Source organism: Dryobates pubescens, chromosome 20 (genome assembly GCF_014839835.1).
Source record: "Dryobates pubescens isolate bDryPub1 chromosome 20, bDryPub1.pri, whole genome shotgun sequence".
Taxonomy (NCBI): Eukaryota; Metazoa; Chordata; class Aves; order Piciformes; family Picidae; genus Dryobates; species Dryobates pubescens.
Genome location: NC_071631.1, coordinates 14757519 through 14770566, shown reverse-complemented (window position 1 = coordinate 14770566; position 13048 = coordinate 14757519). Strand labels below are relative to the sequence as shown.

At 48.8% G+C, this 13048-nt stretch overlaps 2 protein-coding genes across 2 annotated transcripts; both read left to right on the top strand.

Moving 5' to 3' along the window:
* The first annotated feature begins 114 nt into the window (after window positions 1-114).
* On the top strand, window positions 115-7857 carry RFNG (RFNG O-fucosylpeptide 3-beta-N-acetylglucosaminyltransferase). The gene is made up of 8 exons (XM_009898019.2): window positions 115-784; window positions 1620-1668; window positions 2173-2275; window positions 2655-2808; window positions 3828-3916; window positions 4005-4170; window positions 5501-5586; window positions 5814-7857. Exons 1-8 carry the CDS (start codon window positions 353-355, stop codon window positions 5884-5886), a joined length of 1152 nt encoding a protein of 383 aa, XP_009896321.2. The 5' UTR covers window positions 115-352; the 3' UTR covers window positions 5887-7857.
* Window positions 7858-9077: 1220 nt separating this feature from the next.
* Window positions 9078-12372, top strand: DCXR (dicarbonyl and L-xylulose reductase). The gene is made up of 8 exons (XM_054170790.1): window positions 9078-9170; window positions 9249-9346; window positions 9526-9680; window positions 10823-10865; window positions 11179-11278; window positions 11436-11500; window positions 11598-11715; window positions 12210-12372. Exons 1-8 carry the CDS (start codon window positions 9113-9115, stop codon window positions 12311-12313), a joined length of 741 nt encoding a protein of 246 aa, XP_054026765.1. The 5' UTR covers window positions 9078-9112; the 3' UTR covers window positions 12314-12372.
* Window positions 12373-13048: the final 676 nt, after the last annotated feature.

Sequence of the window (13048 nt, the reverse complement as noted above, 5' to 3'; positions counted from 1 at the left end):
CATCCGACAGGTGAAGCCCTTAAAGGGGCCGCGGCCCGGCGCGCCTCTCCCGCCGGGCACCGGGCGGCGGCACGGGCGGAGCTGGACTGTCTGGGGCTCTGGTCCCCCGTGAGGCCCGGCCGTGTTTATTGGACCACGCTGCCTGGGGAGACCTTCCCCACGGGTCAGCGCAGCCTGGGGTGCCCGGGTGCTCCCCTCCGCCAGCCACTGGCGCTGCCGCCACCTCCCGCAGCGCAGTGGCTGCCTGGCCGGGACTGGCCGGGCTCCCGGCGCCGGCCCGTCCGGAGCCACCGCCCGCCCGCGGGGCCATGAGGCGGCCGCGCAGCGCGGTGGGGGCCCGTGGGGCTGCAGCATGAGCGGGTCCTGCCTGGGGCTCCGCAAGGCCTGCTTCCTACTGTCCGTCAGCGCTGCCGCCCTCCTGCTCCTCTTGCTGCCGCGGGGGCAGCCCCCCGCCGCGCCCCGTCGTCGCCCGCCGCCCGCCGCTGGGCCTAGTGGCCCACCGCTGCAGCGGGCGGGCCCCGGAGGAAGCGGCGTGCACGGCACACGGGCGGGCTCTCGCGGGGAGCCGAGCGGCGGGCTGGGGGCCGTGGTGGGCGGCCGGGGCGGAGGCCTTACTGCCAGCCCGCAGCCTGTGCTGAAGAGCCGCCTTAGGCCAGCCGGGGGCTCGGCCAGGGAGAGTCTGGAGCTGAAGGACATCTTCATTGCGGTGAAGACCACAAGGAAGTACCACAAGAGCCGGCTGGACTTGCTTCTCCAAACCTGGATCTCCCAGGCGAGGGGACAGGTGAGGCTTTGCCAGCGGGCTGGGCAGCTAGGAACCTCGTCCCTCTGCTTTCCTGGGCAGCTGCTGTGCTTTCTTGCCGAGTCTTTCCTTGCGCGTGTTGAAAACGTCTTTCTTTGTAAGACTGAGAAGGGTCGTGTTACCCAAACACTTATCCGAACCTACCTCTGAAAGAGTTTGTTACTGATGCAGCAAGTTTGCTTGCAGTCTGGGATTGATAGTCCAAGCAGAAAAGTTAGCTGACTTTTGCATGACAGTGGAAAATACTACAGGGTAGCAAAAGTTCCCTAGTGCTGATGCATCTAAGCTAAGTAGTTCAGTGATTTGGGTCTTTACGTAGAACAATATAGATTTTGTTCCCTTGTTTGGGAATTTCAGTCCATCCAAGCTTATTAATGCAATGTTTTCCAGCAGTTGGGACAAGACAGTGTTACTGCCAGGCACTTTCCACCCTGACTAATTCTTTCCTTTCAGCTTGCTTAACACCTGTGGGATGATTCCTAGCCAGGGAAAGGAGGTGAAGTTGCAGAGGGAGGTGCTACCGAAAAAAAGAAGTCAGTCATTCCTAATTGGAAATTGTCTACACCCTGAGATGAGGAGAGTAAAATCTTGGCTGCTTTACTGAAATTAGACTCTTCTGGTTTGCAGTGCTAAAACTTAGCAGATAAGGCACGAGTGGAGTTGCTGGGGTTCTCTCCACCACCACTGCCCACTCACAATAGCTCCTTTGAAATAATCTTGCAAGACAAAACGTTAGGAATTGTGACTACAACTGAGCAAAGCTGCAATTAGTTGCTGACATTCTCAAATGTGGACACACTTTTTCTGTCTCCCACAGACCTTTATATTCACAGACTGGGAGGACCGGGAGCTGCGCCTGAAAGCAGGTAAGATGTGTAGCGGAAGTGCACGCAGGCTGTTGGGCTGAGTTTTGTTTCTGTTAGGCTTTCCCTGGAAGCCCTCATTTCATGCTGTACAACCATCAAGTTCAAATGCAGAAAATGGAGAAAACTTCTTCACAGGAGAATATGCTGCTCCTACTTAATGTACCACCTGAACAAGATGCTTGAAACTTCTTGAATGCAGGGTTCAGCCTTGCACCCACTTCCTTCCTGTTAGTAAGCTTAAGTCTGTCTGGTCCAAAGTTATATTAGGCATTTCCTTTGCACGCAGTCTCGTGGCACTATTTATACCCCTGGACCCACACCCTGTTATGTGCTCTACAGCTTGCATGCCGTATGCATAACCCATGAGCCTTGCTGTACTCTCTGTGTGTGCACCATATGCACTTCAGATGTGCAGTATTAGTGCCAAATGTGCACTTCTTTTGTAGTCGGTTTTGGACTGCACATGCTTCTCAAACCTGAAAGGGCTGAGCTTTATTTTTCCAGGGGATCATATGATCAACACCAACTGTTCTGCTGTCCATACCCGGCAAGCTCTCTGCTGCAAGATGTCTGTGGAATATGATAAATTCCTGGAATCTGGGCAAAAGTAGGTGAAACACATTGTTCTGATTGACTTTGTTTCTTCTAGTTCTGTGTTCACAGGAAACTTGAGTAACCTCCTCTGCCTCCAGTAAAGAATGCAGTATTAGCTAAAATGTGGTGAGCATAGGGAAGGGAGTACAGCATGAAGCAGTGTTTATAAACAAGCATCATGTGAAAGGTGGAAAGGATGATAATCTGAGGGGGGGTTACTAATTTCAGCCTCTCCACAAAATGAGGATCTGTGGTGCTTTTCAGCTTCCAAGGTTTGTAATTCAAGGCAATGGGAAACAAGCTCCAAGCCTGAAAGACCTTAGTCTCATCTCTAAACCTCTGACTCATTCCTTTGTCACTCCTCTGCAGTAACTCTTACTTTTTGTTTGAAGATGGTTTTGCCATGTGGATGATGACAACTACGTGAACCCTCGGACACTCCTGCGCCTCTTATCTGCCTTCTCTCACAGCCAGGATGTCTATGTGGGGCGACCAAGCCTGGACCATCCCATTGAAGCAGCTGACCATGTCCAAAGTGATGGATCAGTAAGAACATTCTGCAGTTAGTCTGAGAGATACCTTGTAAGCTTTGAAAACCTTGAGAGTTCAGAGGATACTGCCATAAAAAAAACCCAGTAATTTAATCTTCAGGCAATGAATATGGCCCTGGTTGTTTTCAGAGATGGGGTGCTGGGTTAAATGAACCTCCAATATGACCTTGCATGCATATGTAGAGGAGAGTCTCCTGGGTGGATGTCTGGGTTTTTTTGCTTATGTATGTTGATCTCCCTCATGTTGGGATGAAGGCCTCCCCATCTGAACTCTTCCTGTAGTGTTTTTTGGGGTAGTGTTCCTTGGTTTAGGGTTTTGGGTTGTTTAGGGGTTTTTTGTTGTTTTGAGAGCAGTATCACATTGTCATCATCTTGAACCAACCTCCAAAGGCTACCAGTCTCAGATGGGTGACAAAGGCTCTCTGGGTATATAAGGCATTTCCAGTAGTGAGTGCTTACCAGGTTTCCAAGAAGTGGAAACAAACATACCTCGGTCACAAGATACATGTGCTAAGGACAAGTCCACACTAAGTTAGCTATATTGACAGGCCTAAAGATAAATCAATCCACTGGCCAGAAAGTCAGTTACAAAGCAACCTGTCAGGGAAGACTGTGCAGCCGAAGTGTCTCCTTGGACATGGAGCCAAGGGACTTATGGACCACCTTCTAGTTCCTCCAGGAAACTGAGCTGGCTCTGACCCTTGGCTAGAGTGGCCAGGGGACAGATGAAATTGGGTAGGAGTGGAACTATAGTTTCCCATTTTGAGTATCCTACTTCAGTTCTGGTACCTCAATGGTTCACCTGCTGTTGGTGCCAGGGAGCATTTAATTTGAGAGAGTGGCTAGCTGGGCTTTCAGCAGCCTAAAGAAACAGGAATTAATCTGTAGTCTTGTTCTGACTCATGCATTATGTGATGTCCAGTAGAACCTCAGGTTGCTTTCCCTGCCCAGTCAAATGGAAGGAAAAAAAAAACAAAATCAGTAACTACCATGTGTTTTCTTGTTTCTCTTCAGAAGACAACTGTGAAATTCTGGTTTGCCACAGGTGGAGCAGGATTCTGCATCAGCAGAGGTCTTGCCCTGAAGATGAGTCCCTGGGCCAGGTAAACCCTGTTCCTAGCTGAGCTCCATCATTGTGTTTGGTAGGCTTTAAAGCATGTTTCAACTTGTCTCCTATGCCCTGTCCCACAGCCTGGGTAATTTCATCAGCACTGCAGAAAGAGTGCGTCTCCCTGACGACTGCACGATTGGCTACATCATTGAAGGGCTGCTGGAGGTAAAGCTCCTGCACAGCCCCTTGTTCCATTCCCATCTGGAAAACCTGCAGAGACTACAAGGCGAGTCTGTGCTGCAGCAGGTAGGGCTGAGCCTCATCTTTTCTTGTAATCACACCTCAGTCTGGTCAGAATGAAGACTCTCCATAGCTTTAGCACTCCTCAGCAAAGAAGGGTGTCTGCAGACTCGCTCAGAGTTGTGTCTTGCCCAGTTCCTTCATTTGGCCTTTTAGCGTACTTTTGCCCTAGCCAGTTAGGTCACGTATTTGTCCCCTCCTTTGGGGACACCTTCTGCTGCATCAAGCCTAAGCATGGTATTCTCCATCTCCTCCTAAAATCTTAACTTAAGAGTCACAGTAACAGCAAGTGTGGAAAGAGGCAATGCTTAGCTTGCCTGCCATGCAAAAAGGGCTTCTGTCTTTGTCTCACAAAGCCTCAGTCTGATTTCATGCTGTTCAAAAAGATGTGTCGTAGTCTTGGCAAGTACCTTCTCGATAACTATGACATAGTATTGATCATTTTTAAGAGTAACTTGTCTGAATCTCAAGAATCCTACTCTTTCTCAAGAAAAACCAACTAGGTTTTATTGAACTGCTGGGTTACCGTTTTACTGATGGGCAATAGATGGAGCTGTGAGGCTAACCAGAGGCTCTGCCTGGCTCTTACTGTTTGGCACCATGAAAAAAAACAAGAGTGTGGTTTTGCCCTTACACACTGCTCGGGTTTATTTTCCTGGCAATTGTATCAGGCAGCAGAAATGTACACTTGAGGCCAAATTCCAGCATGATGTAATCTCCTTTATATTAGTGAATTTAACTGTTTCTCTGAGACTGTAACAGCTAACCCAAAATCCAGAGTATCTGCAATTAGAAAATGTAAGTCTTCTTGTACCTGGAATCTGAAGATTTCTTAATACAGTGCTTGTGTGGAAGAGTAGCACTGAAATGGAGTTCCAGAGATCTAAATTTTGTTGCCAGGTTTGTCATGTGGCAGTCCTTTGCAAACCATTTAATGCCCAAATGTTTCTGTTTTCCCCCTGTGCTGAGGCACTACTCTTGCAGGCTTCAGGCAATGTCAGGTGATGGTGAACATGTGTTAATTAGTGAGGGTACAGACATTAGCAGGTTTAATGCCCTGACAAAGATCACAGTTGTAACTCATCTTGTCCTTCAGGGCAATGCAACTTGAGCTCCTTTGCTTGTTCTCCCACACTGCCTTTAGATGAGCAGTAGTCCATCTGACAACCTCCATTCAGTGCCAATACTGCTTATGGCAAAGCTAACCAGTTCAAATATAAGGCACCCTTCATTAAACAGGATCCTTTGAGTCTTTCTTCATAGCTGATTAATCACATTATTCCCACTTCTTTTCTGTATTAGTGTTAAATTTCTACATGTTTATTTGCTTTTATAGGTAACCCTAAGTTATGGGGACCCTGAAAACAAGCACAATGTTGTGAGTGTGGGAGGAGTGTTTGGCCTTCAGCAAGATCCAACACGGTGAGTATCCACTTCCAAAACAAGCTCTCCCTGCCTTGTTCATCTTCATCAACTGTAAGATGACCAAACCCACTCACAAGGTGATTTTCTCAGGTCAGCACCTGTGACTGTGCCAAAGGCAAGGTAGAGCCACCCTCCACTCTATTAGTGTTGCATTCAGTGCTGCTACGTTCCTCATATGGAGAATTCCAACCTAATTTTTCTTTATTTTTTTTTCCCATCCACAGATTTAAATCTGTCCATTGTCTGCTCTATCCTGATACTATTTGGTGCCCTGCTAAGAAGAGTCGTAATTCTTGACTGGATGCTGACACCTGTTTACCTTCCCTAGTTCGCATAAGACAGGAGGCACGGTGGACTCTTGGTGTATTTCTTTCTTTTACTGGGAAACAACCAGAGGTATCTACAAAGAAGGCAGACCGACTCCATTTGCAAAAGCAAGGTGGTGTCCTTTGTTCAGCTGCAGCCTGGGACATGCCAAGAAGAATCCTTGTTCTTTTGTGCAGTGGCTCTTCATGTCATGACCACAGTCACGTGTAGAAGTCACTTCACGCTGTGGTCGGATGTCACGTGAGTCGGTGCTTGGACACATCCTAGGCAAATGCAGTACTTGGAATGATAGCATTTTTACTACTGTTAGGGGCTTTTAGAGGCCATTGTCCTGGAGCTGGAGTGCTATAGCAGACTGTAGTCCCCATGGTGACAAGAGAGGGGAAGCTTTCACTCATCTTTCTTGGGAACAGAATGATTTAAGAGCTGCTGTGGCCTGCCATATTAAAACTGCACCCATGGGCCAGAACAGGGTCTGTTTGTAACCCCCCTGAAGTCCTGGAATCACTAGGGTGAAGAAGGCTGAAAGCCTTTGTCATGGGGAAAACCCTGTGGAGGGGTAAAGCTTACTGAGGACTGGATAAGAGTTGCTTACAGTGCACATTCTCCCATGTAGTCCTTGTGTGCCTCCCGTGGAGGTGATTGTCAGATTTGGCTCCCTTTCCAGCTGAATTGCAGTGGTGGCTGATTATAATGATGGTCTGCCAGGTCCAAGACTATTCCCTTGATATTTGATACTGAAGAAATATTTGCCAGACTGGATGGTAACCACATCTCCTACTTTGCCCACAGCAGGTTGTATGAGCTAGAGCATACTTGCTGGCTGATGAAACCTGCCCTGTTTCTGGATCTTTTGCTGTCTGTGAGGGAGGAGGAGTGCTAGATAGCTGTAATGCCCTGAGGAAGTTTTAGACTGTACCATTTGAAGACCTTTAATTGTATGACTGTGATTACTCCAGTTCAGCTTCTTCAGATAATCTTTTGGTTACTTTATGGTCTAGATCAGTGTTGTTTTATTTCTTCTTAATGTTCCAATAAACAGTCCTTGCTGTCTCTAAAAGGAGACTACACATTTGCATAAAGGAAGAAGTTCAACATTGTAGCAGTATCACCTGCTGCTGCCTTTTAAATAAACCCAGTTTTGAAAGTGGAAGTGGGGCTCCATAGGGTTACTTTTCTGTCAGCCCAAACTTTGTCCATGTGCAATCTCTACCCAACATGAATAATAGCATTAGAAAAAACATCTTTGCAAACACCACTGTCTACTCTTCAGAAAACACAAGCTGGTTTAGTGGAAGAGCCTAAGGTTGAATTCTGGGGAGAACAATAGGATGATATTGTAGAACCTGGAACCATGATTAAGGGCTAGAATGTGGACTTGGCAAAAGGTTCAGATTTCTGAACTGCTGTGTTGTGGATTTCAGCTAGCTGCTGAACTTCCTGCCACTTGAAAAGTGGTGTAATGAGGACAACTGCCTGCAGCATATTCAAATGGGAAATTGAGCAGGTATCAGCCTCCTGAAATACACTGTTCCCTGTGCTCTTGCTTATAGCACAAACCTTTCAGCACTTAACCTGGGTACCCTGTCCTCTCTGCGTGGTTTTATTGAGCTTGTTTGCTGCTGAGTGGAGTTGACTGCTACTTGCTGCGGTCCTGCAGCTCATTCTGAAATTTCTCCTTCATGTCTACTAAGGTGACCATGAGATACAGGAATAAGAATGCTGCAGGGAACTGGATCACAGTTCAGCTAGCACAGTGGCTGTTCTATATCAGGTACACCTGTAACACTGACAGCCTGTTACAGAAAATGGAGAAGGACGTGTGGAATAGTAGGTTGTGGGATGTTCTACCTCTCTGTTAGGTCTTCTGCTCACTAGAATTGAAGCATTCTATGGTTTAGTAACTTGTCATTAATAGCTCTGGAGATTCCTGTTCTTAAATGGCTGTTTGTGTTTTTTTTTAAACACTTGTTAGGTTCCTGTTTTCAACTTCCTGTTAGCAGTGAGCTTTGAAACTTCATGAGGTCTTCAAACATGGATTCTGAACTCTTGTTACGAGCTTTTCTTCCTCATCCACTGGTAGCAGCCTCTTGTAAGATGCCACAGACAGCATGGGCTTGGTAGTGATTATGTGGCAGACTGCAGTTCAAAAATGACACCACTTTCTATGAATGGCAGCAAAACTGAGTGGCAGAAACTTCACACTGTAGTTGCTGGTCACCCTAAATGAGGTGTGCCAAAAAGGCAGTGTATGGTAAGCTGGTAGGGTGTTCATTAAAGTGAAAAAGGACCATGGCCTCCTCTGTGGCAATACAGAACTATTCAGTGTGTGCATGCTTCTCCTAAGGGTTTCTTGTGCTGACACTAGAGCAGGCTCTGTGGATATATTGGGATGCAGGGGTTTAATCAAACTACTGTCTCATACATAAAGTGATTCTACAAAATAAATATTTAAATATGTCAGAGGCTGTGTTTTGTTATGTTAACACATGCACCAAGTAGGAACCACAAACCCTGTAATCCAGAAAACTCTACAGCCTCCTCTCAGGCTGCTGTGATGTCAAAGGGTCAAAAATCCTGTGAGTTGGATGAAGAGGTGGAGGGGAAGAATCTTTGCAGATGATTAACAAAGTAAAACAGTTCAAGGGAGGAGTAAATTAATTGTTGTAAACTTGGCTCTTTTTGATGTTTGTTCCTGCAGTTACCAGATAGGCCACAGAAGCTCTTGAATTAGACTCCTCAGAAAGCAATGTCTGGAGCGCAGTGTTAAGCAGCAGACCTGTTAGTAGAGTGCTCCTCTGTGCTCCTCTGCCTTTGCACAATGCCAGCTCTGCTAGGCAGTGGTTGGAACTGCCACACTGGCTATCACTGCAAGTAAACTGTGGTGCGGTAGCTTACCTGCAACCACTTTACTATCTCTGGCCTAGTTTTATGCCTGGTTTCTGGATGTTCCCAGCAACAGCCTCTGGCTGCATCCTCTCAGGGGCTCCGGGGCTGCAGAGGCTGGGCCTGCTTCATGCCCTCCCTGCAGGTGCCTCGGTGGAGCAGCGCCCGGGGCCCAGATTGCAAGGCCTCCCTTCCCGGCTGCGGGCAGCGAAGCCCGTATGGTCCGAGCAGGGGGCAGGTCCCGCTCCCCGCCCCGCTCCCGGGCCCCGCCCGGGCTGTGGGCCCGCCCAGGCCGCAGTCCGCCCGCAGCATGGAACCGTATCTCAGCTTCCGCGGCCGCCGGGCCCTGGTGACCGGAGCCGGCAAAGGTGGCCGGGCAGCGGGCCGGGGAGCGGGCGGGGGCCGGGCAGCGGGCGGGGGCCGGGGCTGACGCCGTGTCCCCGCAGGGATCGGGCGCGCCGTGGCCGTGGCGCTGAGCAAGGCCGGGGCTCGCGTGACCGCCCTGAGCCGCACCGCCGCCGACCTGGAGAGCCTCGCGCGAGAGGTACCGGGGCCCTCGGACCCTCCCCACCGCCACCCCCGAGCCGCCACCCCGGCCCCCCCGCCGGGAGCGCTCTCCCCTGTGACCCCCGCCGAGCCTCCCGGCTCTCCCCTGTGACCCCCGCCGAACCTCCCGGCTCTCCCCTGGTTTCCCCCCGACCCACGGAGCTGCCCTCGCCGCAGTGCCCCGGGATCGAGCCCCTGTGCCTGGATCTGGCCGACTGGGACGCCACGGAGGCGGCGGTGAGCGCGGCGGGGCCCTTCGAGCTGCTGGTGAACAACGCGGGAGTGGCGATGCTGCAGCCCTTCCTGGAAGTGACAAGGGACGCCCTGCAGCGGTGAGTGCCGCGGACACAGCTGCTGCCAGTGGGGAGGTGCTGCCCACCGAGCCCTGGCAATACTGGCGTGGGAAATCTCCCAGAAACTGGTGACTTTTACAGAAGCAAGCTGCTTGTGTGTAGGCACTAGAAACGCCTAACGTCCAGTGGTTTGTTGATTGTTACTGCTTAGTCTGCAGTCTACTGTATTTTTGTACTTTATCTGATCACCTTTCACCCTGTGAGGATCAAAAGGACACCCAGCGAAGCACTGTGGCTGTTCCACAGTTAAGGAGTAGTCAGAGCCCATAGTTTGATCTCTCAGCTGGTGGTATGCAGGCACCACACAGCCTACACTGGAGAGAAGAGTGCTTTGTGCTGTTAGTCCAGCTCACAGGTGCCAGTCTAGCTCCAGCTCAGTCTCTGCTACTTTGAAAGGCAGTTGTCCATAAAGCAATTCTCATAGAAGACAAAGCCAGGTAAAGGAGTATAAAGCTGTCATGATGGGAGATTAAATTTCCTTACTGCAGTAACATTTCTCTCAAAAGATCCATCGTTCCAGTCTGGGGGGTGAGCTTTAGGACATAGGACATAATGCATCTACATCCTTCTGAGAAGAGGGGTTTTGCTTTGGCCTTACATTAAGAACACCTGTTGTGGGTCTATAGTAACAGATTAACTTGTGACTAGACTGTGAAATGAATGGATTCTGCTAAGATTGTTCTACAGAACTAACAGGTAAAAAACTGACCAAAGAAGGACTTTGTGGCAAAAAGAAAAAAGCTGCTTTTACAGATTTATTACTTTAAAGTCATATGAAGGGTTTGACCTAGGAAGAGTCATTGGCTGATGCCCAGGCCTCCCTGTTTAAACTTTAATAGAGAAACTGAGATTGTTCTGCTAAAGAACAGAGTCCTGCTGGAAGTGTGACAGTGCAGGAGTGCAGCCTTCCCTGCACACTAAATAGCTTAGATCTAATGAGAAGTTATTGCCAAAAGCATGCAGTTGTTCTTGCTAGCCAGTCAGCTTGGCCTTTCTGTCCATCTTCTAGAGTAGAGCCAGTGTTTCTAAGATACCAGCAGCACTTGGTCTCTGCTGCCTCCTAAAACAACTCTCTGGCCTGGGCTGCAACCACTCAGTAACTTTTCACATTTGATTTGCAGGACTTTTGATGTGAATCTTCATGCTGTGCTTCATGTTTCCCAGGTGAGGAAGAACTCTCACTGCATTTGTCTCTATGAAGAGCAGTGAGTAAGTTATTCTACACAGTAGAGATAGGTGTTCACTGTGGGACTAAAGGGACTGTAACCCAAAGGTACCCTGACAATATGCATATACAGCCCCTTCACTCTATTTGACTCTCGCTCGTGGAAGTGGGAGGCAGTGAGGACTTAATTCTTCCATATATTTCTGCTCTTTTGGCTATCACAGTAGCCCAGCAATATTCCTACTGAGTGAAATAGTGATTCCTCCTGTTCCGATTCTGGCATCCCTTCTTTGTTCTTCTACCTCCTCCCAGATAGTTGCTAGACAGATGATTGCACAGGGGGTGCCAGGTGCCATTGTGAATGTCTCCAGCCAGGCGTCTAAGCGTGCTGTGCGTGACCACGCTGTTTACTGTGAGTACCTGCAGCTTCAGCAGTGCCCCTCTTCTTCCTGACTTCCTGGAGACCCACAACCACCAAGCTGCTGGCTGCCAGTTCTGGGCAGTGAAATAGTCTATGTGTTCCAGACCAAGTGCTAAGCACTTAAATGCCTCCTGTTCTTCTCTTGAAGGTTCCACAAAAAGTGCTTTGGATATGCTGAGCCAGGTAATGGCAATGGAATTGGGACCCCACAAGGTAGGATTCTTTCTCAGAGCAAGGAAAATGTGAAAGCTGAACCTCAGCATTTCCATTCAGAGCTGTTTGGTTTGACTGATGTTGCTCTTGGTCCCAGATTAGGGTGAACACTGTGAACCCCACGGTGGTTATGACTGACATGGGGAGAGCTAACTGGAGTGATCCTCAGAAATCTGCTGCCATGATTAGTCGGATTCCACTAGGAAAGTTTGCAGGTGAGTGGTGTAGATTTGTTGCCTGGCTGGACTCTTGCATCCAAGCCTTCCCTGTAACTGACATCACAGACAGAGGTCCCTTGCATCTCATAGGCAAAGCCACAACTCTGCTGCATAGCCTAGGCTGAATTCCTGAAGTACTTGATAAGGACAGGGCAGGAATCAACCTTATCACAGTAACTAAGGTTGGAAGAGACCCCAAGGATCATCAAGTCCAACCTATCTCCCCTCTTGTACAGCCTTCTCCTCTTAGGACAAGTGAAATGCCCTTAGACTCTGTCATTCACACATATGACTGGGAGGGAAGCAGAGGTGCTTGCTGTGAACTAAGCATCATCTGATCACAAGAAGGACCTGGATGTCCAGCTCTCAGCCACATTGTCCTGTATACTGCACCGTACAGTTTAGGTGGGGGAGCTATATCCCCACTCCAGTGGCATCTACATGTCAAAGGCATACCTGTTGGGATACTTGTTCTCTGTGTTTGATTCCAGAGGTGGATGATGTGGTGAATAGCATTCTCTTCCTGCTGAGTGATAAGAGTGCTATGACAACTGGCACCTCACTGATGGTCGATGGGGGATTTCTTGTCTCCTAAGATGGCATCTGAATTTCACACCTGGCCTTAATTCTGATACTAGTACTGCATAGATAAAACCTGGATAAAAAACAATAACACAGAGCAAGCCTTGCTGGAGGAGAGGGGCAGCAGGGCTGGAATCTATGAGGAGGGAAGTGGAAGATTACCCTTTAGAGGGCTGCTACATAATAAAGCTTCACATACACCGTCATGGAGAATGTTTATTGCACCAAATAAGGTTTTATCTTGTCACTCTACATGATGATTAGAAATTGGACCTGTCTTTCTTCCAACCCTATTCCCTCCCCCACAACCCTTCAGAAGCTCTCCCTGTTCATCCAAATCCATAGAGCCCACCTGCACTTTCAGTGGGAAGGGAAAGAAGTTAGCAGACTCCTCATTGCTTCCTTTGTTGTCTTTAGTAGAAAAAAAACAAAACAGAGGCAACAACCACAGCCCTGCTCTGCAGAGACTGGATTTGGGGGGGAGGCCCTGCTAAAGACTGATGGGGGGAGCAGCACCACACTGTCCTAGGGTGTGCGCACACGAAAAGGCAAATACATGGATTGCACAGAGCTGTTTCACTCACTGAGTTTGGCTAGTACCCAATAAAGCACCTAATGATTAGTTCTTTAGCTTCATATCTCATTTACCTCAACCCCTTCTGGGGCTGGTTATGATTTAACAGTCTCAGGCACGTATCTGCTAGAGCACCAATTTGTTAACTGTTAGCCACAGTAGGCTGGGCAAGGA